The 27,850-nt window shown below is 40.5% G+C and overlaps 1 protein-coding gene across 1 annotated transcript; it reads left to right on the plus strand.

Annotated features, from left to right (window-relative positions):
* Positions 1-26,701, plus strand: NT5M (5',3'-nucleotidase, mitochondrial). Its single transcript, XM_043976417.1, has 5 exons — positions 1-890; positions 23,848-23,948; positions 24,807-24,867; positions 25,332-25,446; positions 26,464-26,701. Exons 1-5 carry the CDS (start codon positions 618-620, stop codon positions 26,601-26,603), a joined length of 690 nt encoding a protein of 229 aa, XP_043832352.1. The 5' UTR covers positions 1-617; the 3' UTR covers positions 26,604-26,701.
* The last annotated feature ends 1,149 nt before the right edge of the window (positions 26,702-27,850 follow it).

The following is a 27,850-nucleotide window of genomic DNA, read 5'->3' on the forward strand; positions in this document are numbered from 1 at the left end:
AAGGTTAACACTGCCGGGTTATGGCAGTTTCCAGTTGCTGGGCTGCGGAGCGAGTTGACCTCAGCCCGACTTCTCAGCTCTAGCGGCCGCAGCTGCGGGTCGCTGCCTACCTTGTAGCTTTCCTCCGGGATTCTCCGTCTCCGCCCAGCCCAAGGGTGTCCCCTCCGTCCCTGCCCCTCCTACCTGTGCCGGGAGTCAGAGGGAGCCAGGGTCGGGGCCGGGCTGCGTGGGAGCGGCTCGGCTTGAGAGGATCCCTGGCCTCGGCAGCTGTGGTAGCAGCTGCCCAGATGTGCGTCCACTGACGCCTGCCCTCGGGGCGCGGGATCGCCGGCGGGGGGCGGCGGCTGCGCCAGGGGAGCTTCCCTCGGCTCCGGCTCCGACTCCGGCGGCGGCTCCCCGGCGCTCCCAGCGGGGATCATGCACTTGAGTGGGCCCAGGAAGGGAGGGGCAGCTAAGAGAGAAAAAAGGGAAGGAGAAGAAAAGCAGGAGAAACCGGGAGGAGGAGGAGGAGGAGGAGGAGCCCTTCCCCTTCGCGCCCCCGCTCTGGGGCCCGAGCTGCCGGACGGCCCCCAGGCTTATGCTTCTGACCTGGGGCCCTCCGGCATCTCTCGGGGGCCATGATTCGGTTGGGCTGGTCGCTCGGCTGGTCCCAGGGCCGGGGCACCTGCAGGAGCCCTAGGGCCCTGGTCCGGTCTTCCTCCTCCCGCAGCCCGGCGCGGGGCAGGCCCCTGCGGGTGCTCGTGGACATGGACGGGGTTCTGGCGGACTTCGAGGGCGGCTTCCTGAAGAAGTTTAGGGCTAGGTACCCGGACAACCCTTACATCGCTCTGGAGGACCGGAGAGGCTTCTGGGTTTCGGAACAGTATGGACAGCTGAGACCCGAGCTGAGTGTGAGTCTCCCTGCCTTTGTGTGGCATCCCTCCTGTGCGGGAAGGGCTCAAGCCTGACAGTCGATATGTTCATAATAATAAGTAACAACCACCACCATCATAATTCCGAGTTGAGTGTGAGTCCCCTTGCCTTTCTGATACATCTCTCTCCTAGGTGGGAAGGGCTCAATCCTGATTAATAATAATAATGATAATAAACCTGAGCTAAGCGTGAGCCCCCTTGCCTTTCTGAAACATTCCTTTTCTGTGTGGGAAGGTTTTAGTTCTAACTCTTTGATGATGGTGGTGGTGGTGATGATTGTGATGACGACGACTTTAAAGTTGGCAAAAGTTTGACAATATCTCATTTGGTCCTTCCAACAACTCTATGAAGTATTGTTCATATTTTGCAGATAGGGAAACAGGCGCGTAGAAGTCACACAGCTAGTAAGTGTTAGAGGGAGAAATCAACCTGGTCAGTGTTAGACCTGGAAGTGGCCATAAATGTCATCTCCTCCAAACTCAGAGGAGTTTCTGAAGCTCAGAAAGAGAAGTTTTGCCCAAACTCATGTAACAAATAAGTGACAGAAGAGGCAGGACTCTTGGTTCACTTTTTGCCTAGATGTGCTGGTGCATCCACAACTTTCTGTCAGTGCCTCCGTCTCAGTTTGGATGATCATACCCTGTATTTGCTTTTAATTTTCTCAAAATATCTTCATGCTTATAATCTCATTTTCTTTACATATCTAGCCCATGAGGAAGACAGGAAAATAATCACTCCCTTTTGATATATAAAGAAACCAGCACTTAGAGTCACCAGTTAGCAAGTCACTGCCTTCTGGGCTTCAGTTTCCTTTTCTGAATCTGTAATAGTTGATCTCTCTGGTGACTGAAACTCTGATATTGATTGGTTTAATTTCTCCCTCTAATAGCTGTGTTGACCATAGACAAGTCTCTTATCCTCTCTGGGACTACAGTTCACTTCTCTTCATTTACAGCTTGAGTTCAAATTGGAATTATAGATTTTAGAGCTGAAAGGAATCTGACATCATCTACTCCATCATTTTTTAAAGATACATTTTATTTCAACAAAGAAACACTTCTCAAGAAACATCTATCAACCTGTCCCCCATCCTAGTATACTCCTTGAAAACGGTTAAGCAAAGCTGTTTTTTTTAAAAGCAAAAAATAGTGGGATTAGGTCTAATAGTACATCCTACTTTGTTAGTGTTATAAACCCTCTCATTTTATAGATGAAGAGTTTGAGGCTTGGCAATATTAACTAGCATGTACAGTCACAGCATGTAGGAGAACCAAGTTTTAAACCCAGGCCCTCTGATTCTTCTTTTCCTCTTCAAGGAATTATTCCTTGTCTGTCTGCTCCCCCCTCACTCCTTTCCTTGCTTACTATGTACAGATGCATTGTTTTGTTTTGTTTAAAAAAACAGAAAACAAAGAAACAACTCCTGGCAGCCCAGGGAATGTACATTCTGCAAGTACGGAAAAGAGGGGCAAAGTGCCACTGTAAGGTCTGAGGGGTTAAAACTCATTACTGAATTAAAAGAAAGGGAGTTAAGGCTTTCTCCTAGAGATAGCATTTCTTTTGGCTCTTTAAAACCGATTTGGATGAGTAATTTGGCAGGTCAGTTACTAGGGTGAGGATATTCCATTTAGAGGTAACATAGAGACTACAAAGCACAGTGTATGTTTTGGATGACATCATGTAATCCAAGTAGGTCTAACCATGGAATATGGCATAAAAGGGAGTAAGTTTGAAAAGAATGTGATGATTCCAGATTGTGGAGAGTATCGAATGCCAACCTAAGTTTACATTTTACTAAGTAACACAGTAGGCAACCACTGACTGTTTTGAGCAGAGGAGGCTGGCCTCTCTTTCTGTAAGACCATTCAGCCTCTTCTGATGTCTTATCAAATGATCCTGACTTTCCCCCTATTCCTCAAAGAACCTTAATACAAATACAAAAAACAGAAGGGAAGGAAGTTTTCTTAAAAAAAAAAAAAGGTAATCTTCCAATTTTTAAGTTAGCTTTTTTTTTTTTTACAAGAACAGTTATGAAATGGTTACTCTTGCTAACAACTCTAAATTTGGAGAGGCAAGGTATGATGTATTGCAGTGGGTTTCCCAGTGTGTTGGAGGATTATATCAGACTGGTGTCTTCCTACTTCAGAGTCTCCTTTCTCCATCTTGGTATCCCTATAAGCCTATTATTATTATTTTTTTGTGTGAGGCATTGAGGGTTAAGTGACTTGCCCAGGGTCACACAGCTAGTAAGTGTCAAGTGTCTGAAGCCAGATTTGAACTCACATCCCCCTGACTCCAGGGCCAGTGCTTTATCCACTGCACCACCTAGCTGCTCCCCCCATAAGACTAGTTTTAAAAAACAGTTATTTAAAAGGAATTTTATTGATGCCCTTTTTTGGGGGTGGGGTAGTGAGGGTTAAGTGACTTGCCCAGGGTCACACAGCTAGTAAGTGTCAAGTGTCTGAGGCCTGATTTGAACTCAGGTACTCCTGAATCCAAAGCCAGTGCTTTATCCACTGTGCCACCTAGCTGCCCACCCTGGATCATTTTTTATAATAAAGATTTTAAAAAGAAGGAAAAAAGTTCATCCAAACGAACCAACCAATGTATCAAAAAAGTGTTTTGTCAACTTGCTAGGGAGATTTCTTTGGTATAGGGGGCCCCCAGGTAAGGAAACTATTCCTACCAGTGCAGATTGGTACCTCCTCTGCAATTTGTAGCCTTAGAGAATTACCTAGAGTAGGGCTTCTTAAACTTTTTCCGCTCATGTTTGCCCGAGAAATTTTTATGTGATCCTGGATATATAGGTATATGAAATAGGTATACATAACCTTTTACTGTTGCCAAATATTTTGCAGTCTCCACATTCAGTTACACGATTACTTGTGGGGTGGTAACCCACAATTTAAGAAGCTTTAACCTAGAGGACTGAGAGGTTAAGTGACTGACTCGAACCTAGTCCTCCTGACTTCAAGGATAACAGACTATCCACTACTCTCACTATATCCAATACTATCACTACTGCTTCTCCTCTTAACCTATTAACAAATTAGAAATACATCTGGGTAACAGTTCCATAGTTTTTTGTTTTGTTTTTTTTAACTTTGGTTAGTGTCATGGGGGAAATAGATGGGGGTTTAGGGTAGAGGTTCTTAGGAATTCCTCTTTAAAGAATTACACCCTCTTGCACACAAATCCAATTAGAATAGTTTATTTAGGTGCTAGGGAAAGGAAACCAAGAGAGAAGTTCTTGGACTTCTCATGGGGAGAAGGCATGGCACAGAGGCATAGCTCTCCGAGATACCTATCTCCTTGAGCAGGAGATAGGCAGATACTTTTATACAGGACCGATGGTAGTCCAATGAGGTGATCATCTGACTGTGGAAAATTCCCTTATTGGGGGAGGACAATCCCCCACTGGTGGTAGCTGGGGGAAGTTGGGTGAGGGGCGGCTCCAGGTCTCTCAAGCCATCTCTTTCCCCCTCACACCACAAAGGCAGCAGCCACACTTAATCTTAACTCCCCGAGGGGTGGGGGAGACCAGAATGAAGGGTGGTGGTCCTGGAGCTAACTCAGTCCCAGTCAGGTGCCACTTATCTCTTTAGGTGTGTCTGTCCTTTGGTTTATTTTCTTAAGGAGAAGGTTCTTTGATTTACTCCAGAAAACTTCTGAGGTACCACGGGCCCATAACAGTTAGGTTAGGGGTTGGAGGGAAAGGGGTGAATTCATTTCCAAGTTAATGAAACTAACCCTTCCTCTATTAAAAACTAACTTCTAGGGAAAATGGTAATAATATTTTAATAATATGAGTAATAATACTCCTAAAACTTATTATACTAACTTCTCTTGGCCTTATGACATCTCTGTATACATCTGCTCAAATACAAATATTCCTAGAAGGGAAAGTGAATTTGAGAAAGGAATCTAGAGATAACAGAACAGTTTGCTCCCTCATCAAATCTAATGGAGACAAAGTAATGGGGGTGGGGGTGGGGAAGGAATAATCAGTGAAGGGAGATTAAGCTCAATTGTGGGGAATCAGATATATGGCCATATCTATATCCTATCAGATCCCCATTCGTATGTATCACAGAATCTGAGTTGGATAGGATCTTTTTTTTTCTTTTTCTTTTTGTTTTTTCGGGGCAATTAGGGTTAAGTGACTTGCCCAGGATCACACAGCTAGTAAGTGTCAAGTGTCTGAGGCTGAATTTGAACTCAGGTCCTCCTGAATCCAGGGTCAGTACTTTATCCATTGCGCCACCTAGCTGCCCCTGGACAGGATCTTAAAATGCATCGAGTCCACTATGCTTGAACAATAGTTTTTCTCTATAATATACACAAGTGGCCATCCAACCTTTGTTTAAAGTGAAAGGGAACCCATTGCTTCCTGAGACAACCCAGTGTACTTTCAGACAGCTCTCCTTGTTTCTGCTCATTTCTCCTAGTTCTGGCCTTTTCTGTGAATCTTGTCCTTCCACTTGTCAGCCCTTCAGATTCTTGAAGACAGCTAGTATTCCCCCCCAGCTAAGCATCCCTAGATCTTTCTTTCTTTCGGTTAGGCAATTGGGGTTAAGTGACTTGCCCAGGGTCACACAGCTAGTAAGTGTTAAATGTCTGAGGTCGGATTTGAACTCAGGTCCTCCTGAATCCAGGGCTGGTGCTCTATCCACTGCGCCACCTAGCTGCCCCCATCCCTGGATCTTTCAACCAGTAATCATATATAGCATGATCTGAATGCCCCTTTGGGGCCTCTTACAGATGTTCTCCAGCCCATCACTGCCCTCCCTAGAAATGCGATGCCCAGAACTGAAAACAGTATTCCAGATGTAGTCTAAACAGGGAAGAGTAGAGTGCAAATGTGGTCACCTAGATCCTATGACTCTTTTAATGCAGCCTAAGATTGCATTGGAGAGGATCATTCCTTAGTGACAGGAGAGATTTGCCTGGGAATCAGGAAGACCTAGGTTCAAGTCCTGCTTCTGATACTTATCAGCTATTTGACCGTGAACAAATGACTTCCCTTCTCAGTGCCCCAGCAAGTTCTCTAAGACTTTAAGGTACAGACAGATGGTCAATCTGTACCAATAGAGGGAATTTCTTTCTTTTGGGGGAGGGGATTTATTGAGAGTAACCTGCACGGATAAAATAATAAGTTTAGACCTAAAAGTCAGGATTCCATTGGCTTTTTTGACTGCCATGTTATGCAGTCGTCTCCTGTTGAGTTTATAGTCCACTAAAACCCAGCTCTTTTATCTGATGAATTGCTATCCCTTCTCCGTCACTTGTATTTGTGAAGTAGATTTTTGAATCAACACGAAAGCTTTATGTTTCTTACTGTTATATTTCATATGATTAGATTCTGCCCAGTGACCTTAGCCTATCAAAAATTTTTTTTTGAACCTGACTCTTGTATTTGGTGTATTAGCTGTTTTACCCAGCTTTGTGCCATCTTCAATTTTAAGAAGCATGTTGCCAATGACTATCCAAGTCATTAATAAAAGTATTAAATGGCACAGGGACCTGAACAAATTCCTGCGTCTTTCTATTGGAGACCTCCTTCCACTTTGACAAATGGCAAATCATTAATGACTCTTCTTTGAGTTGGTCTATTCAGTTATTATTATTTTTTTTTTGGTGGGGCAGTGGGGGTTAAGTGACTTGCCCAGGGTCACACAGCTAGCAAGTGTCAAGTGTCTGAGGCTGGTTTTGAATTCAGGTCCTCCAGAATCCAGGGCCGGTGCTTTATCCACTTCGACACCTAGCTGCCCCCTATTCAGTTCTAAATTCACTTAATTGTACTATTGTTTAGCTCTGGGGCCAGCCTCAATGAGTAGCCAGAGTTAAGGATGGTTTTTCCTTTTTAAAATAATTATTGTATTTATTTAAAATATTTATTTATTTGTTTGTTGTATTTATTTAAAATGTAAAAGCAAGTATATAAAAAACAGACCATTGGGCTTTAGTTTGTTGATTTTTCCTGTACTTCTTATCTCTACAGTCAGCTCTTCTACTTAGTACCTATGTCATCTTTTGATAAGTCACTTTCCCTTCTCTGGGCTTCACTTTCTTCCACTGTAAAATGAAGGGGGTAAACTTTCTTTTATATTTTAAAAATTCCTTATTATAAGGGATGTTTCTCTCTCTTCCTATGAAATCTTATAAGTTTGAGACCATTTTTTGTGCTACAGTATAGAACTAATGCTATTCAGACAGCTTAAGCTGGGGAAAGAACTGTTTAGCTGTGTTTAAAATTGAATGAGTACACATAAACATAATCTGGTGTTTTTTTCACATGGAGTATGTTATTTTTGTGATCATCATTCAAAGGCACATAGCCCAGTATACTAGACAGAACACAAAACATGATTACACTGAAAATGTGATGCAGTTAATTCTGTTCAGAAATAAAATGATGGTACTCATCCTATAGCTGGACAAACTCAAACATATTGAGATAAATAGATCTGCCCGAAGTGCTTTGTGACAAACGGAAGAGGAAGACCATAGGAAAGGGTTGGGAGGTGACCCATGACAGTTCAGTACTGGCTCCCTGGGCATTTGGGAATTTCAGAGAAGTAATTATTCTATCTATAGTTGATTTCTTCAGGATGGACCATGTGAATGGCAGAATATATTTTGTTTTTTTGTTTTTTGCGGGGCAATGGGGGTTAAGTGACTTGCCCAGGGTCACACAGCTAGTAAGTGTCAAGTGTCTGAGGCCGGATTTGAACTCAGGTACTCCTGAATCCAGGGCCCGTGCTTTATCCACTGTGCCACCTAGCTGCCCCTGCAGAATATATTTTGATGGAAATTCAGTGGTGTCCACCTGGTTCTGTCTGGTTCCTAGAATATTTTTCCCACCCAACTTACTGGAAAATTGCAGTAACAGAATTGAACAAATGAATGTGAAATAGTTGCTACCCTCAAGGAGCTACAATTTTATCAGGAAAAACAGCGTGTAGGGATGTAAGTAAATACAAAATATATACAAAGTACATACCAGATATTATCAGGCAGAGATGAAACAGGCAGTAACTCCTGTAGCTATCAAGGAAGGCTGTGTGGTAGGTCATGCTTATGTTGAGCTTTGATAGAAGCTAGGGGTTATAAGAGGCAGAGAAGACTTCTTGTGTATTGCAGGTTCGGGGGACAGTTTTGGGGAAGGCACAGAGACAAGGGGAGAACAGCAAACATGCTTCATAAAGGAGTTTGCATTTCCTCTTATCTGCAGTCAGGGCTGCCATTGGAAGTTTTTTGAACAAGAAGATGGTGTGTTCAGGCTTTAGACACTTTTGATAGATGCTTGAAAGATTGATTAGAGAGGGGAAGTGTGAGACCAGGAAACCAAGTTAACAACCAATGCAGTCAGTCCCCATTATCAAATGCAGTAGAGGGATCCAGCAGAATGAGGACTGAAAAAAAGGTAATTTGATTTATAAATCTGTAGTTAAGATGGAAAAGGAAATGAAGGATGCACTTACAAAACCCCTACTATGTGCCAGCCACTGTGCTAATAAGCACTTTAGAAATATCTCAATTGATCCTCACAATGCCCCTGGAATAGAATTATTATTTCCCTTTTACAGCTGAGAAAACCATGACAGACATAGGTCTTGGGACTTGCTCAGAATCACAACGCTAATAAATATGTGAGGCAGGATTTTAACTCAGATAGACTTGAAGGTAGGCCCAACACTGTATCTACTACATCACCTACACTCTGCAGATGAAAATATGAAAGGACATAGAGAAGTCTAGCACTTTTACATAAACCCCAGCAAAGATCTGAAAAGAACCCCAGAAAGACCAAAGATAAAGAAATCTAGCAATAAGGAGAAGTAAGCTCTTCCATCCTGTCCAGAACTGTACACACACAAAATGATCCAGGGGCAGCTAGGTGGCGCAGTGGATAGAGCACCAGCCCTGGATTCAGGAGGACCTGAGTTCAAATCCAGCCTCAGACACTTAACACTTACTAGCTGTGTGACCCTGGGCAAGTCACTTAACCCCAGTTGCCTCACCGCCCCCCCCCCAAAAAAAAATCCAAAGTCTACTCAGGTGGGGAGAGGGGGTGTCAAGGAAATTGACACAAGTACATGTTAATTCAGAAGCTTTCAGAGGCAGAGAGAGGGGTTGCATGGGGGAAGCCAGTGCAGACTCTGAGAAGTGAATCAGAAACTAGAGGAAGCAGGGAGAAGAGCACCAGGGAAGCCAACACAAGTTCCTTCAAACTGATCTGAAACCTCCAGTACTCTGAAATGAGGGAGCAGAGTTGCAAGCCAGTGTAATCCATAGTAATTAGGGGCTTGAACCCTGATCCTGGTCCTAGCCTGTGAAAACAGAAGATGGACACAGAACCAGACTATGTAGATCACTGTCCAAGGAGACGGGGCCTAGCTATGCAATCTTTGGAGCAGGAGATAGGGCAGTACAGAGTCCTGGACACTAGTGCCAGGTGGACCATGCAGGAGACATGGGTAGAACCAAAATATAGTTAGGAATTATGCCAGGAGGAGACAAAGTAGCCAATGCTAGCATCCATCATTAACCACCAAGAAACTGAGACAGAAGACAAGGATTGGGTCAAAGGGAAGGCTCTAACTATACCAATATAATAATTCTATATCAGATCAGCAGAAGCATCTAGACTACATAGAGGACAGGATCAAACAAGGAGATGCTGTGCATCTAATAGTACCAGAGAGGATTGGTGTGAGATGATATGCCAAACTAAGAACTGAGGCTGAAAATGCAAGTAAATAGAAGAAAACACCAAATAGTGAAGAAATACTTTTTTTTTCCCTTTTTCTTCAGGGCAATGTGGGTTAAGTGACTTGCCCAGGGTCACACAGCTAGTAAGTGTCAAGTGTCTGAGGATGGATTTGAGCTCAGGTCCTCCTGAATCCAGGGCCAGTGCTTTATCCACTGCACCACCTAGCTGCCCCTAATACTTTTCTTAAAAGAGAAACCCAAGGGGTAAACTCTGAAAAAAGAATAACTCCACAACTACTACAAGTTGAACCTTGGAGGGGAAAAAATTGGTTTGGCCAGAAGGACTAGAAAAGGGGTTAGAGGAAATGAACGAGGAGATTTTTTTAAATGGAATTTTAGTTCTAAAGGGGAAAACAAATGGAAAGAAGGACAAATAGCTTAGAATAGAAGGTTATAAGTAGTATATTCTTTGAAACCTTACCCAAGTAAAGTACTCCTTGAAAAATCAAATGGAGCAATCAATACCAATTATATGAGAAAACAATAACTATTAGAACAAGGTCAAAAGAAGGTCAAGTAGAAGCATATGTAAGATATCTACTATTAAAAAACCTCACCTGGAAAACAGGTCTAGTAGAGTTGCTTTAAAAATAATTGAAAACCAATGACTCCTTGAAAACTATAACCAAACAAAAAACCTAAATACCATATGTCAAGAAATCATAAAAGAAAACTGCCCAGACCTATTAGAATCAAAGGAAAAGTAAAATAAAAATAAGCTACTGTTCATGTCCTGAAACTCCAAACTAAAAATACCTGTAGTGTCATAGTCAAAAGCCAGAACTTCCAAGCCAAAGGGGAAAAAAATGTACTGTAAGAAAACAGAGGGGCAGCTAGGTAGTGCAGTGGATAAAGCATCTGCCCTGGATTCAGGAGGACCTGAGTTCAAATCCGGCCTCAGACACTTGACACTTACTAGCTGTGTGACCCTGGGCAAGTCACTTAACCCTTATTGCCCCTCAAAAAAAAAAAAAAAGAAAAAGAAAGCAGGAGTTCAAGTACCAGCCATACTCAGCATCACAGAAGATTGTGTTGTATCTACTGAAAAGGAGAGAAAATCTTGGAATACAATATTCCAAAAGAAATGCTAAAGGGTGACAATAAAGAGTAGTTCACCCTGCAATAATATTACCTATAAAGGGGGAAATGTATTGTCACTAGAATAGAGGGCTTTCTAGTATTCCTGGTGGAAAGACCAGAACTAAACAGAAACTTTGAAATTCAAACACTGGAGTCAAAAGAAATTTAGTAAGGGGAATACATTTGACAATTAGAAGAGGCTAAACTATTATGGAGTGTTTGTATTCTAATAGAGAAAAGAGATTAGTGTCCCCTCAGAATCCTGATATCTCTAAGGGTCATGAAAGGAGTTAAATAAGACAAATATAGGGCCTGAGTGTGCTTTTGGTCTGTTTTGTTGGTTTCGAGAGGATTCAAAAGGAGGGTAGGGGATGGAGTAGGAAGGAGTATTATAGGAAAGAAATTAGGAAGAAATGGAAAGAACTTGCCATTTCACATCAATGGTGTAACGTGATGACTATATTAACATGAAGAAAGGTATGGGGAAGGGGATATCTCATAATCTCACTTTTATCAGAGCTAGATAAAGAGAGGAAGAGAGGAAGCAATTATATAGCACCAAATATATAATGTGCCTGGCATTGTGCCAAGCACTCCATAAATATTATTTCATTTGATCCTCACAACAATTTTGTATAAGTATTATTATTCCAACTTTAGAGTTGAAAAAACTGAGGCAAACAAGTCACTTAACTAAAATCACATAACTAGTAAGTGTCTGAGGCTGGATGTGAACTCAGGTCTTCCTGACTCCAGGCCCAGTACATTCTCCATTGTGCTACCTAGCTGCCTCCTAAAGGAGAATTGAATACACACACACACACACACACACACACACACACACACACACACACACACATACACATACTCCCTCTAATTATTCATTGTAGGAATATGTGAGAATCAGAGCTCTGCCCTGAGGAGAAAGCATGTGGTGTGGTCATGTCAATCAAAGCTATCAGCCAATTAGCTTGGAGTTCTGTGTGTGGACAGCCTTGCTTCCTGTTTCACAGAGGGCTTCTGGGAGAAGCGGCAGAAGATCACTCTAGCCTGGAACTGGCTTGGTGGCGGCAGATGGAGAGAAGGTGTAGTCCCCCTTTGTAGTCCAGGACTTCGGCATGATGGGGGACTTCACGGGGACTGCTAGGAAAAGCAAGGGTTTCTCTCTGGTTATACTGAATAGATAGGGTTTTCTATTCTCTCTCTTCACTAACTTCTTTTTTTTTTTTTTTGCGGGGCAGTGGGGGTTAAGTGACTTGCCCAAGGTCACACCGCTAGTGTCAAGTGTCTGAGGCTGGATTTGAACTCAGGTACTCCTGAATCCAGGGCCAGTGCTTTATCCACTGCGCCACCTAGCTGCCCCTCTTTACTAACTTCTAATACACTTTAATAAATCTTTAAAAACCTAAACTCTTGCTGAATTTATCAGTAAATCTTAGCCAGTTCCCCCTCCCCCCAAAAAACTGGGAGGGGGGCAGATCAGGACCTGCATTTAGATTTTAAACAACACAAATACATTATACTCAGGGGTGTATGGGTGTTCAAGGAGGATTAGCACCTTTGGTGTGAGGGTTTGCCAAGCCTTTTTCAGGGATGCTTATGCACCTCTGGTATCTATTTGAAACTCAACTCTCACTTGTTGCCCCAAGAAGCTGTAGTATGCTCAGTGGTCCTCCTTGGTGAGATGGGCTAAGGCTGATGGTAACTAATGAACCACAAGCCTGTTGGTGAATTTGGGGTGGGGTGTCTACCCCAACCATGTCAGTACTTACCCTGGTGGAATGGGTGGATGAGAACAATTTGTGCCAACAGCTATGAGCTGAAGCAGGTGCTGTGGAGCTCTTAGAGCTTGGTCAAACTTTGAAGATGACAGGTCCTCCACTGCATCCTGGGGCATCACCAGGCATTCTGACTTTTGTTTTAACGCTGGACTTTGGTGACTAGAGAGAGTGAGTTTGACAACTTTGTGCAACTCTGCCTCACTTAAGTCCTGTTTGAGCATGAGTCAAGACATCACCCTGCAATGTCACTGGTCCTCTTTAAAAATGAAAGACAAACAACAAAGTTATACTCAATAGGAATATAACTGGGTAGGGAAAGGGAAGACAGGGTATAAGAGAAAGTTTAATAGTCATGAATAAAACAGATTTCAACCTTGGATGTTTGATCATAAATGGGGATTTACAAAGAGAGAAAGTATAAGAGAGCCTGGGTTTGGTGAAGAAAGGAGAGACAGGAGTAGGAACAGACCATTTCAGTTACAGAGTGTTCATTGCTTTTTTCCGTTTCTTTCTTCATAAAGATAGGAAGGAAAAATTATGAGGTTGGTTGGTGCACAATTAAAAAGCTATGATAGTGAATGTGAATGGGATGTACTTATGAGAGGTAGGTAGGAGAGTAGATTAGAAAGCAGAATAAAACAATATATTGGAGTCTTGAAACAAAGATTCACTCAATACTCAGGATCTTTAATCTCATCCATTTAAGAGTTCCCTTCCAAAGGCTCACAGCTTAACCTAGCCTTGCCTGGATTAGAGTCTGTATCCTCTCCAAAATTTAACCACAGAGGGTGCACCCAACATTCTAGAGGCCTTCTTCATGTTCTCTGGACATCAAGGGATACCAGGAGAACATTCTGACTGGCCACCTGTCATTCCTCACTCTTGCCATGTGACCAGCCCATCTTCTCTTTCTGTCATACTGTTTCTTGATGACATTCTTTGCTTCTGTTTTTCAAAGTTTCTTGTTGGTTATGTTACATCCTGCTCAGATCCACTGTGTACGTTTTCATTGCAAACTGTGTGATGCTTCTCTTTAGTTCTTTAGATGGAGTTGTGTGTACCAGATCTTGCTACCATATAGCAACGCCAGTAAAATGTTTGTATTGAAAAGATAGACCTTTGCTGGCATGGGGACCTTGAGGGTCAATAAGAGTGCTCTGCAATTTCTCCAGAGCAATCCAGCCTTCTTTCTTTTTCCTTCTAAGCTATGGGCCCACTTCATCATCCATTTGTATTGTCTATCTCAGATAAACATACTGTTGGACTAACTCTATAGAGGGGTCCATTCAGATGCCTTTTGAAATCTAGGCAATAGATACTCTTCCTCTATCTGGTCTTTCTCATGTGGATGGACACAGCAAACTCCATTGAGTGATTATATAGATCTTTTTCAGGAGGCTCTGCAGCATCTTGGGACTTGATGCAATCAATACAATGTCACCCACAAACAGGAGCATCTGGAGGACCTTTCCACCCACAGGAAATCCTTCTACTACCTGGATCTCCTCCATCACTCTGGCAAATACTTTTGGTGAGCAAACATCTCCCTGTTTTATGCCTCACCTGAGGTTTATCATCAGAGAATTATTGAAACATGTTATTACATCTTATAAGGACACCTGAATGATTTTGTTCCATGATGGGAGACATAGTATTGTGAAAGAAGTGATTAGACAGCGTTTTTGTCCTGACAAGTTGGATGTTTGTTGTTGAAATCAACAAACATAAACACAATGGTATTATACCTTCTTTACATCTTTCAGTCAGTGGTAAACATGTGGACCATTGTTCAATATGACTTGTGAAAGCCTGCTTGTTCTCTACTAATAATCGCATTGAGGGTGCCTTCATAAGGATTTTGTATACACAGGAGAGTAGGTATATTAGTTGATAGTTAATTATTATCCTCTCAGTCAACTTTTTTTTTTTTTTTGGTAAGGCAATTGGGGTTAAGTGACTTGCCCAGGGTCACACAGCTAGTTAGTGTCAAGTGTCTGAGGTCAGATTTGAACTCAGGTCCTCCTGAATCCTGGGCTGGTGCTTTGTCCACTGCGCCACTTAGCTGCCCCCCAGTCAATTTTTAGGGGCATTAACAATATTTGAGCTTTTCCCACACCTTTGATATCTTCTTCTCCTTCAGATACTTTGCTTATTGGTTCTACAGAGCCCTCACAATTATGTACTTCTACTAATCTGATACAATCTGGCTACTTTTCCCTCCCTCTGCTCTTTTAGTGCCATTTCTGCTTCCTTTGTTAACACCTTAAGAACTGAGATGTTAAGGTACAAGTGTGCTGGTTCCCTATCCTTGGTGAACAAAAAACTGGTTGAAATGTTTTTTGAAAATCTTCTCCATTTTTCTTTTTTCTGTAGTCTTTTTCTTCCATTTTCATCCTTGAATATCCTTTGGATTACTCTGCTTGGTTGGCTATTTTGCCAGTCTTTCTTTAAACTGGTTTTTCCTTCCATTGCTTCTCTGTGCTTTATGAGATATGATAATGCTTATAATTTGTGTAATATCATTATGCATAAGATTTTAAAGACCAGTTTCTATTCTAATAAAGTGTTACCTTTGACCACTATCTCTCTTCTTTTGGAAAATAATGTTTGCTGACTAAGGCATGCTGGCTTCTTTGGGTTTCTTTGTAAAATTTAATTTATATTGGTTTCACTGCTGGATGAAATTATTATAATTGGCATCAATGTCATTTCCATTGTCCCTGTCTCCTTTTCCATTTTCAATAGCTTTGTTTAAATAAGTCAGAGTTCAATCTTTTTACTCTACCTCTGTTGTTTTTTTTTCTTCTTGTCCACTCTGAAAAGGACTGTATATAAACCATAAATTCAGGGATAACTTAATAATACATCTTTTCCTGTCCTTTAAAATGTCAGTTTTCAATCTTTATGCTATTATTTGGTGATTGCCAGGTCCAGCACCTCCCATTTGTTGTTTTGAAGACAGTGTTCATGATATTAAAGGCATGGGGCTTCTCTATAAGTCTTTGGCTTCTCTCATTTCTTTCTCCTGACCCATCCTTTCCCATGTGCTTCTCCCGAACCTTACCTTTTCCTATCTTTTCATAGAAGTTACTAAGTATCAGAGTGTATTACTGTATCAAATTTTAGTAGAGTTTCTCTACCATTTAGTCCTTAGCAGCCCATGCTGGTATGTAAATTGCAATTCTTTTCATGGAGGTCTTTTTGCAAATACTTTTCTTCAGTTCTGTAGTATGTGATGACCAAATATCCCATGAATTATTATTTCTTATAGCTTTTGGGCCTACAATAAAATCTACTCCACCAACTCTTTTTTTTTTTTTTTTTTGCCTCTCTAGGGAATACCTTAGAGCCAGCCATATTTGCATCTAGCTATAATTTCCTTCCTCTGGTTTTATTTATACCAAGAATGACGAGATTGATACTCTTTTTTTTTTTTTTTTTGTGAGGCAATTGGGGTTAAGTGACTTGCCCAGGGTCACACAGCTAGTAAGTGTTAAGTGTCTGAGGCTGGATTTGAACTCAGGTACTCCTGACTCCAGGGCCAGTGCTCTATCCACTGCGCCACCTAGCTGCCCCTAAGATTGATACTCTTTAGCTTCTTCAGCAGTATGTGTCCTTGTTGATCATTGGACAAGGATCTCACATTCAGAGTACCAACAGTCAAATTAAAATGTTTTGACAGTCTAAAAACTTTGTGATTTATAATATCCTCTGCCACTCTTCCCACATTTCTCAGCCTCCATCACTGCAAAAGCATCAGAGGGTTATATGGAAACTGATGACCATATCAATTTTTTGTTTGTTTGTTTCATAGATTACTGTGTCCAAAAAAGATTTATCACAGGATAGCTAGCTTACTGGTTATGTCCTCTCTGTGATTAGCTAACTTGATCCTTGGAAATCAGACTTTGTCTATTTTCACACACAGTTAAAATGAGGGACTGAAAGTTTTAAAGCCATTGAGCTGGTAAATAAAACTAGGAGCTGTTTTAAAAAAACACATAACAGATAAACTATTAGCAAATGTCATATAAAAAGGAAGACTAAATTGATGATATGAAAATTAAAAATAGTTCACAACAAATGATAGGAATTGAAGCAAGTTATTAGTGACTATTTTATATAATACTATATCAAGAAAGCTGATGGTAAATGAAATGGCTTAATATTTAAGAAAATTATATGTCTACATTAACATAACAAGAAATAGAGAACTTAAGTAATATAATCTCGGAAAAAGAAATTGAACAAGCCACAATGGAATTCCCAAAGAAAAAATTCAAAAAGTACATAGATTTGTAAGTGAATTCACATTCAAAGAACAATTAATTCCAATATCATATAAATTATTTGCAAAAATAAAGAAAAGAAATATCTTACCAAACTGTCTATGGTCCTGTTACCTAAACCAGGGAAAGAAAGGGACATGGATTTCCCTGAAATTCTGTCTCCTTGATGGGTTTCTATAAGTATGTACCCATTCTTCCCCACTAATAACGATATGTAATTTGTGGGAGAGTATGACCCAGGTTTATGGACAGACTCTTTGGTATATGTTTATTTTGCTTTCTGTGTGGTAAATGTTTAATGATTAATAGTAACAAAAAAAAGGATAAACACATAATGAATGTTACACACCAATACTTGTAATGAATGTTGACATTAATTATTGAATAAAATATTAGCAAAGAGGCAACATCAACTTATTAAAAAGAGTATATACCATGATCAGGTTGAATTTTTGCCAGGAATACAAGATTGGTTCAATATTAGGAAAACTATAAACACGAGAGATCATATTAATGACAAAAACAATAAAAATAATATAATTATGATGCAGAAAAGCCTTTTGACAAAATATAGTATCCCTTTCAATTAAAAATATTGAAAAACATAAATAAACAGACTGGTACTTAATATAGTAAATAGAAACACACTAAAACTAAGAGCTAGAATTATTTGTAAAGGGTAGAAGTCTTTCCAGTAAGATCAGAGCTAAAGCAAAGCTGTACATTGTCAGAAATATTAATTAATATACTTCTAGAAATACTACCTATAGGTATTAGAAAATGAAAAGAAATTGAGTGAGTAGGAATAGACAAAGCAAAAAAACTTACTGCTTTTTGCAGATGACATGATGGTTGTTTATTTAAGAACCCTAGAGGGTCAACTAAATAAATGAAATAATAACTTCAGTATAAATTAACAGGCTGTCATCAATTAACAAAAATTTTTATCAGTAAATTAGCAAGTATTTATTAGGTGCCTTCTGTGTGCCAGGCATTTTGTTAGGCAGTAGGGGTATAAATACTACGAATGAAACAATATAGGCTTATAAAGGAACTTACATTCTATCATATTTTATTATAAAATAAACCTAACAAAGCCTTTCTATTTTTACCATCAAAATTCAGCAAGAAGAGGTAGAAAAAGAAATTCCTCTCAAAACAATTACAGAACATATAAAATAACTGGGAGTTCATGTACGAAGACATGCACAAGAATTCCATGAATATAGCTACAGAACACTCTATGGATGTAATTTAAAAAAATTAAAGAGAGCTTTATTTACCATAGCTAAGCCATGTTAACATAATAAAAATGGCAATGCTTCTTCAATTTACAGATTCAGTGCTATACCAATTAAATTACCAAATGGTTGTTTTGTAGAATTAGGAAAAAATAATAATGAAATTGACTTGGAGAAATAAAACATGAAGAATCTCAAGGGAAATGATGAAATAAGGGTGAAGAACCAAATATTACCCGATCTCAAACTTTACCCCCGAGCACTATTCACTGAAACTTCTTGGTCCAGGCTAAAAAATAGAAAATTTGGTTAATAGAACAGATGAGGTACATAGCATCCAGAAGTATTTGAACATCATAACATAGTGTTCATTAAACTCACAGATACTAACTATTGGGGTAAAGATTCACTTTTCAACAAAAACTGCTGGGAAAATTGGAATTTGACCTTATAGAAATTAGATTTAGATCATCATTTCATAGAATCTACTACTATAAAATTCAGAACAGTTATGTGAGCTACATATGAGTTCACATCATAAACAAATAAGAGGAACAGGAAAGGAAGTAACTGCTGATAAGGGAAGATTATAAGAGAAAAATAGGCAAATTTGATTACATAAATTGAAAATTTTCTGCACAAACAAAATCAGTACAGTTAAAATGAGAAACAAACCAGTTAACTGGGGTGGGGGGCATCTTTATAAGCAATTTTCTCTAATTAAGCTCTGGTATCCAAGATATTTAAGAAATTGATTCAGGAATATAAAAATGACAGGCATTTACTAGTAGATAAATGGTCAAAAGCTATGAACAGGCAATTCTCAAAGGAAGAAATGCTTGGAATAACAATTAGAAAAAATGCAAATTAAAACAACCCTGAAGTACCACCATATACCTATTAGATTGGCAAAAATTAAAAAAAAGGAAAATTACAATTGTTGGAGGGACTACAGGAAGACAAATACACTAATGTACGTTATTGTTGATAGAGCTGTGCATTGCTAGAGCTATCCTTGAAAGCAATTTGGAACTATACCCTCAAAGCCATTAAATTGTACATATTCTTTGACCCTGAGATAGCACTAAAAGGCCTATATTTCATAGAGATCAAAGAAAGAAGAAAAGGACCCATATGAACAAAAATATAGAAGCTCTTTTTTGTCATATCAAAGAACTGAAAACAAAGGGAGAACCTTTCAATTAGGAAAGGGCTGAACAGATTATTGCATATGAATATAACATTGTGCAGCAGAAAATAACAAAAGGGATGGTTTCAGAGAACCATGGGAAGTCTTGTGTAAACTGATGCAGAGTGAAGTGAGCATGACCAGGAAAAGAATTTCTATTAGTAACAATAACAGTGTAAAGTGTAAACTTTAAAAGATGTAAGAATTCTGACCAATGAAATGTCTAGCTATGATTTCTGAGGACTGAAGATGGAAGATAAAGCAAGCTACCCATCTCCTGACAGTGGGTGAGGGACTCAAGGTGTGAAATGATATAGAGTAAAGTTAGTGGAACTGGGAGAACAGTTTATTCAGTGACTAAAATATTGTAAAGAAAAACAATTGTGAAAGACTTAAAACTCTGATCACTGTAGTAACTAGTCACAACTCCAAAAGATTGATGATGAATCATATTTCCCTCCTCTTGGCATATAGGTGATGGGTTAGAGGTACAGAATCAGATATACATTTTCAGACATAGGCAATGTATGAATACCTATTTGTTACAGTGGTGGGCTTCTAATTTTTTGTCAAGTCGAAAGAGGAAGGGAATAGGGATAGTGATACTAAAAAAAAACTTGGAAGGAAAGGAACATTAATGAGTCATTAAATAAATGGACAGAAGAGAGCACAAGGAAGTTTTTGGGGAAGGAATCAGACAGGGCAGCATTGGAACTACTATGTTAAATTTTTTTTTTCCTTTCCTTTTTTTTTTTTTTTTTTAGTGAGGCAATTGGGGTTAAGTGACTTGCCCAGGGTCACACAGCTAGTAAGTGTTAAGTGTCTGAGGCCGGATTTGAACTCAGGTACTCCTGACTCCAGGGCCGGTGCTCTATCCACTATACCACCTAGCTGCCCCATAAATTTGAAATATACAGGAAGCATCATCAGCATTTCTATATTTTACCAACAAAGCCCTGCAAGAAGAAATAGTAAGAGATATTTCATGTAAAAAAACCATAGGCAATATAAAATACTAGGAAGTATGCCTGCCAAGACAAACCCAGGAACTATATGAACATAATTATAAAATACTTTTTGTACAAATATAGTCAGATTTAAGTAATTGGAACAATATTAATTGTTCATGGGTGGCCTGAGCCCATAACAATTCTACCTAAACTAATCTACTTATTCAGTGCCATCCCAATTAAATATACCAAAAAGTATTTTATTGAGCTAGAAAAAATAATATAATTAATTTGGAAGAATAAAAAGTCAAGAATATCATTGGAATTAATGAAAAAAATGTAAGTACCAGATCTTAAACTGTATTATAAGGTGGTAATTATCAAAACTATCTTCTACTGGTTAAGAAATAGAATGGTGGATCAGTAGAATAGGATAGGTATATAATACACAGTAGTATTGACTAGTATTTGATAAATGCAAAATTCTAAGCTTTTCGGATAAGAACTCATTATTTGGTAAAAATTGTTGGGGAAACTGGAGAGCAGTCTGGGAGAAACTAGGTATAGACCAATATCTTATACCATTTGCCAACATAAGGTCAAAATGGATGCATGATGGAGACATAAAGGGAGATATCATAAGTTAGAAGAGTATGGAATATATAACCTATAATATTTATGGATAAGAGAATGTATGAATAAATGAGATAAGAGCATTGTGGGACATAAAATGGATAAGTTTGATTACATTAAGATATAAGGGTTTTGTACAAATAAAACCAGTGTAGCTAAGATCAGAAGGAAAGCAGAAAATTGAGGGGAAAAAATGTATAGCTAGTTTCTCAGATAAAGGCCTCATATCTCAAATATATAGAGAACAGAACCAAATTTACAAGAATAGAGTCATTCACCAGCATATAAATGGTCAAAGGATATGAATAGGCAGTTTTTGGAAGAAGAAATCAAAGCTATATATAACTATGTGAATAAAATAATTCTTTATTGATTAGAAAAATGTAAATTACCAAGATATCATCTCACATCTATCAGATTGGCTAAAATGATAGAAGGGGAAAATGACAAATATTGACAATGATGTGGAAAAATCTGTTCACTAATACACTGTTGGTACTATGGATTGTGATACTGTAGAACTGTGAATTGATCCAGCCATTTTGGAGAGCAATCTGGAATTATGCCTCAAGAGTTACAAAACTATGTAGACCCAGCAATACTACTATTAGGTCTGTTTCCCGAGGTGATCAGAGAAAAAGGAAAAGAACCTATATGTTCTAAAGTTTTTACAGCAGCTCTCTTTGTGGTGGCAAAGATCTGGAAAGTGAGGGGATGCCCATCAGTTGGTGAATGGCTGAATAATTTGTGTTTATCATTGTGTTGGGATATTACTGTGCTGTAAGACATGACAAGCAGGTTGATTTTAGGAAAACAAAGATTTGCATGAAAGAATGCAGAGTGAAACAAGCAAAAACAACTTTGTATAAGGTAACAGCAATATTGTTCAAAGAGTAACTGTGAATGACTGAGCTATTCTGAATAGTATGATCATTCAGATTAACTATGAAGGATTTATGAAGGAAAATGCTATCTACCTCCAGAGAAAGAACTGATATATGGAAGTATGTATTGTATGGTTTTACACACACACATCAAATGTTGGCCTTCTCTAATGCAAAATTGGAAAGGAGGGAGAAAGACAACTTGGAACTCAAAATGTAAAAAAAATTAATTTAAAAAGAGAACTTTTAAAAATAGAACTATACAGGGGGTGGCTAGGTGACGCAGTGGATAAAGCACCGGCCCTGGATTCAGGAGTTCCTGAGTTCAAATCTGGCCTCAGATACTTGACACTTACTGGCTGTGTGACTCTGGGCAAGTCAATTAACCCCCATTGCCCCGAAAAAAAACCCCAAAACAAAACAAAAAAAATAGAACTATACAGAAAAAAACACCATATATAAACAAAATAGGTAAAATGTACACAAAGAAGAGAGAACACTGTGTCTTTAGGGAAAGCAGTTTCAGTTGAGTGATGAGACCGGATTACAAGGGGTTGAAAGCTGAAAGAGGAGTAAAAGTGGAAGCAACTAGAGTAGAAAACTCTTATTAAGAATTTGACTGAGAAAAGGGAAGATAAATTGAGCTACCTGTGGACAGCAGGAAAGGAGCCTATAGATAGGCAATGAGTTAGGGGAAAAATGGTAGTCTCCTCTTGTATAAAGATTAGTGTACCTAAGTTAGAGAGGCAATAGGATGAATTTTTTGGTTACAACATAACTCAAAAAGACTAGTTATATAAAGATTAAGATTTGAATGGAGGAAATGCCCACACTGATAAGATTACCAATTCCTGAAGCACTGATGTCCCTGAAGAAGGGAATTAATTTATCAGTTATTTTTCTGAGAATTGCCTAGAGGTAGGAGAAGAGGAGTATCCTAGCACACTGAGGAATACAGTTGGGTTGGGGATAGGAGAAAAAGCAAAGAACAGGCTATTCCCATTCTTCTTCTTTTTTTTTTTTTTGGTGAGGCAATTGGGGTTAAGTGACTTGCCCAGGGTTACACAGCTAGTAAATGTCAACTTTCTGAGGCCGGATTTGAACTCAGGTCCTCCTGAATCCAAGGCCAGTGCTCTATCCACTGTGCCACCTAGCTGCCCCCTGTGCCCATTCATATAACTAGTGGATGGTAGCTTTCCCCTTCCAGAGCTGGGCATCTAGAGCTTTTAAATCTAAGAGTTTGCACTTCATCATTACCAAGTAACATAGAGACAGGTGACAACTGTGAAAGTAGAAGAGTTGGGTTCCTATGGCTATAGTATCATAGAGTTTTACCTGGAAGGGACCATAAACAGCCATTTAGTCCCCGCCCCCGCCCTTCATTCTACAAATGAAGCCTATGAGAAGTAATTTGACTTGCCTGAGGGCATAGTAAGTGACAGAGCAGGGATCTGAACTCTTCAAATCTAATATTGTTCACACCGTACCACTTTGGGTGAGGAGAAGAGGCAACTTAGCAAAGGCTTTCTGGATGTATTTCAAAGGTCAGGATGGGCAGAATATCAAGAGGATACTTAAGACTGGGCTTTATGATTCTGCTTTATCTTTAGAATGGGGCACATTGCTCTAGCAGGTTTAACTTGGGGCATATCATTTCTATCTGGCAACAAGTGAAAAACTTGGCATGGTAAAAAGAACCCTGGAGTTATGGTTCTAATCCCAGCCCTACCACTAGATTGCTGTGGATCCTTGATCCCTTTGCCAACTTTAGGAGTCTTTGGTGCCTACTCCACCAGTGCCAGTCCTACTCAACCCATTCCTCTTGGCTGGTCCACATGAGACCCTGCCAAGAATATGATTCCTCCCTATAAGGAGGCTCAGAACCATTATAAATATAAGCCTGACACCCAAGCCTAAATATTGTGACATCAGTGAATGGAAGAGCTGGGAACCTGTCTATGCCACTTTCACACTAGCACATATTCTTGGTCTCCTGGAAGCTGGAGACTCAGATGACTAAGTCTTGTTTTCAAGGATATTGCAGTGTGGGGGACTGAGGAGAGGAGTGGAGGTTGGGGTCCTAGGCAATAACTTGTTTATCTTCCCCTCTCAGGAGAAAGCCATCAGCATTTGGGAGTCAAAGAATTTCTTTATTGAACTTGAACCTCTACCAGGGGCTGTGGAAGCTGTGAAACAGATGGCTCGCTTAGAAAAGTAAGTTTATCTTCCTGCTTATACTAGAATCTCCTGAACTTCCTTCTTCCCTTGCACCTCTGTTTTCCTCCTGTTGACTGGTTCTCAAGAGTTTCTGGGGTCTCTTTTTCTGCCTTCTCTTGATTTTCTCTTCCTCCTGAATCCAGGGCTGGTGCTTCATCCACTGCGCCACCTAGCTGCTCCGAAGGCAAGATTTCTAACTGTATGAAATATTGATTCCATTTTGGAGGATTTTCCCCACATCTAGAGAATATTCCAATGTTATAGTTTTGTTCTATTTCAGTAGTTTGGGAAATCGCTAAAATACTGATTGAGTCTTTGCTATGGCTATCAACTACATAATCTCTGTTCATACACCAAATGGCTTTAATCATTTTTTTCTTTTCTTTTTTTTTGCGGGGCAGTGAGAGTTAAGTGACTTGCCCAGGGTCACACAGCTAGTAAGTGTCAAGTGCCACCTAGCTGCCCCCAAATGGCTTTAATCATAAAAGATATGTTCACTTGAGCTGAACTTTGAATAAGGGCTAGTAAATTCAAGAGGTAGAGATGGAGAGGGAAGGCATAGCTGGCATTGGGCACAGCCTCTGCAAAGACAGAGTATGAAAACAACGTGCCTATGAAGGAGTAGATCAGTTTGGCTGGAAGGTAAGGTAGAGTGTGGGAGCGGGAATAATGTGAAATCGGGCTGAAAGGATCCATTGGAATCAGACTGTGAAATTCTTTACATGCTAAAGAGAGGCAGGACCGAGCCATTTCCCAGCAACAATAGGGAAAAGAATGACAGGGAAAGGCTAATTATGGCTATTGGGATGGCTTAGATGTTTTTTCTTCTCTTGTCTCCTTTTCTTCTGTCTACAGCACAGATGTGTTCATCTGCACAAGCCCCATCAAGAAATATAAGTACTGTCCTTATGAGAAGGTAAGACATAGACATCAGGTCTCCAAGAGACTGAGGGAGGGAGACTTGAGGTTGCAGTCACACTTACCTTTTCCCCAACTTATTAGGTTTTGGCTCTGCATCTTTATTTTGGCCACTGGGCTGAAGGGACTTCTGCCCCCACATTATCTAGGATAAGTCAGCTGTAGGACCTGCTTTGGGAATCCCCACAGCACATTCCTTTTAGCTTCATGGAGGGAAAAGGGGGATTCCTTCCCACCCTGTGTATAGTGATTGGCCTCCAGGTAGCACTTTGGTGGTATGGTAATTAGAGACTGGTGCTTCAATGTCAGAAAAAGCTGATCTTGTGATACCTTTGCTGCTGGGCTTCTATCATTTCTTCCCACTGGATGTTATCATTATTGTTTTTTGCCATGTCCTGGCACTCACTTGCCTTCAAATAATTGAAATAATGGACCTCTCATTTCTCCCTGCTTATTTTCTAGTATGCCTGGATAGAGAAGCATTTTGGTCAGGAGTTTTTGGAGCAAATTGTGCTCACACGGGATAAGACTGTGGTCTCTGGAGACCTGCTTATAGATGACCGACCAGATATAACAGGTAAAGGACATCTGGAGGAGACAGAGGACTTTTTGGGTTCAGGAATAAGGACTTACCAAAAGGCCTGGCTCCTATCTTTTTCCTTCTATGTAGGGTTTCCCTCCCTCCTATCAATTAGCACTTATTAAGTGCTTACTGTCTACCCAGCTTTGTGTCGGCATAGCACAGTAAATAAGATATGATTCTTGTTCCCGAGTACGTATGCCACAGAATGGTGTGATGCCAAGCACTCAGTTGGATTTAAGAGACCAAGGTTCAGCTCCAGGCTCAGACAATACCTGTATTCCTTGAGCAATAGCTTTGAGCAATCACCTTAGTTTCCTCACTTGTAAAATGGGAGGGTCAGAGTCCATCTCCAATTTCAACCCTAAATTCTATGAACTATGATTTTTCTGGGAAGACAGTACTTAAATTACATGTAGGATAATAGAAAGAAAACTGAATCGGTAGTGAGGGGACCCAGGCTTTAGCAATAGTATGATCATTGTGTGACCTTGAGCAAACCATATAACTCTTCTAGGCCTTAATTTATTCATCTGTAAAACAAGTGGGGTTGGCCTAGATTGGGGTTCCCGATCCTATTTTGTGCCACAGCCTGGTGAAGCCTATAGACCCCTTCTCAGAATGTTTTGAAGTAATTGAAGGATACATTAAATTTCAATTCAAATTTTCAGTTGATGAAAATAAAGATGTACTTCCTCCATCTTCACAGACCCTCCGAAATACATTCCCTGACTCCCGAGGGGGTTAAAACCCCAGGTTAAGAATCCCTGACTTAGATGATTCCCAGCGCTAACATCCTAAGCTTCTACAAACAAGAGTGCAGTAAACAGCTCTATGTAATCCAGTGCTTCAGACTATTACTGGGTGTTCATAGAAGGGAAAGATCAGTGAACTGGCTGTGGTGTGTATTGGGGGATGTGATGGCTATCCAATTGGCAAACTACCAATTAGATCCTTGGGCATAACCCTGGGACCCCTTACAAAGCTCCTTCTTCCCCCCCCCCCAATCCCTAGGGGCAGAGCCAAACCCCAGCTGGGAACACATCCTCTTCACCGCCTGCCACAACAAACACCTCCAGCTGCGGCCACCCAACAGGAGGCTCCACTCATGGACTGATGACTGGAAGGCAATCCTGGACAGCAAGCGCTCTTGACCACACTGGATCTTCCCTCCTTAAAGGGACACGCCCCCTGCTTCTCTGGGATATGGAAGATGTCCTAGGCCTGGTGTCAAGTGCTGGGGTGGGGTGGGCAAAATAAGGGAGGGGTTGGGGTGGGCGGGTGAGTTGCTTCCTTTGCAACCTTACTAGGAAGAATTGGAGCTTGGAGCTTCCCCATAGGAAAGGAAGTGGCTCTGAATTACCTACCCCAGGCTTTGGAAGGAAAGGAGACTGGACTCAGTAAGTATCTGGCTACCACCATAGCACATGCTGGGGCCAGGTGCTCTGTGGGCCTCTTCATGCACGTTTCCTCCTTCCCCGTGGTCCTACTTTGCCTTTTTTGTTTTTAATCAAATTCAGCATATGCCAAGAAGGGAAGTTTACTCTTGCCTTTTGGTGTTCAGTGGCAGAGTTTGAGGCCATTCCCTAGATAGTAACTAAGTCAAGGCCCTGTCACTTGAATAGAGATTGGTCATTTGAACAAAGAGATCTGTCTCCAACCATTGCCCCACACTTGAGGTTGCTCAAGCCAGTGTAGACTATAATCCTATCATTTGCTCAAAGAGAATATAATGTACCCATAAAGGCCCGACAAATCCAATTTCAAGCTAGTGGGTTTTTGTGGCTGAGATCTGGGTGGGAGGAGGGCGAAAGCTCAGTCCATTGGCCCTTCCCGTAACAAGCTCATCCCCAGACAGGTTTTGATAGGTCCTGGGAGGTGGGGTCTTATCTGCCTCCAATATCTTCCACTGTGACTCTATTCTTTTATGTCCCCATCCTGTTCCTATTGAGTTTGGGGCCAAGAAGTGTTCTTGGTGTTTCTTCATTTTGACTGTTTTGGAAGATAGAGAGTTGGTGGGGCTGGGGAGATGCTATAAGTTTTATAACCACAATGGGGCCTGTCTCTCTCCTACCCATCCAGGATGTGAGACTTGTGACCTTTTTGCTCTGGTCTCATAATCTGACCTTAGAGCAACCTCTGGCTGGAGGTCGTTGGCACTATAGGAAAGGCCTTGGGTGTCTGGGTTTCTGAGGCCAGTAGGTTTGAGGTCCCTAATCACCCCCTGATCTGTTTTTCCTGGTTCTGGGAAACCTCTGAGATCTCGGCTGCATCTCCATTACTGTTCCCACTTGTCCCTTCCATCTCACTGCTTTGATGAGGACTCCGAGCCTCTTAGCAGAGGACAAGACGAAGATGCAGCCTGGATGAGGTTGTGTGTGTTAGGGAAGCTTCTCCTCTA

The sequence above is a fragment of the Dromiciops gliroides genome, chromosome 1 (assembly GCF_019393635.1).
Source record: "Dromiciops gliroides isolate mDroGli1 chromosome 1, mDroGli1.pri, whole genome shotgun sequence".
NCBI classification, from domain to species: domain Eukaryota; kingdom Metazoa; phylum Chordata; class Mammalia; order Microbiotheria; family Microbiotheriidae; genus Dromiciops; species Dromiciops gliroides.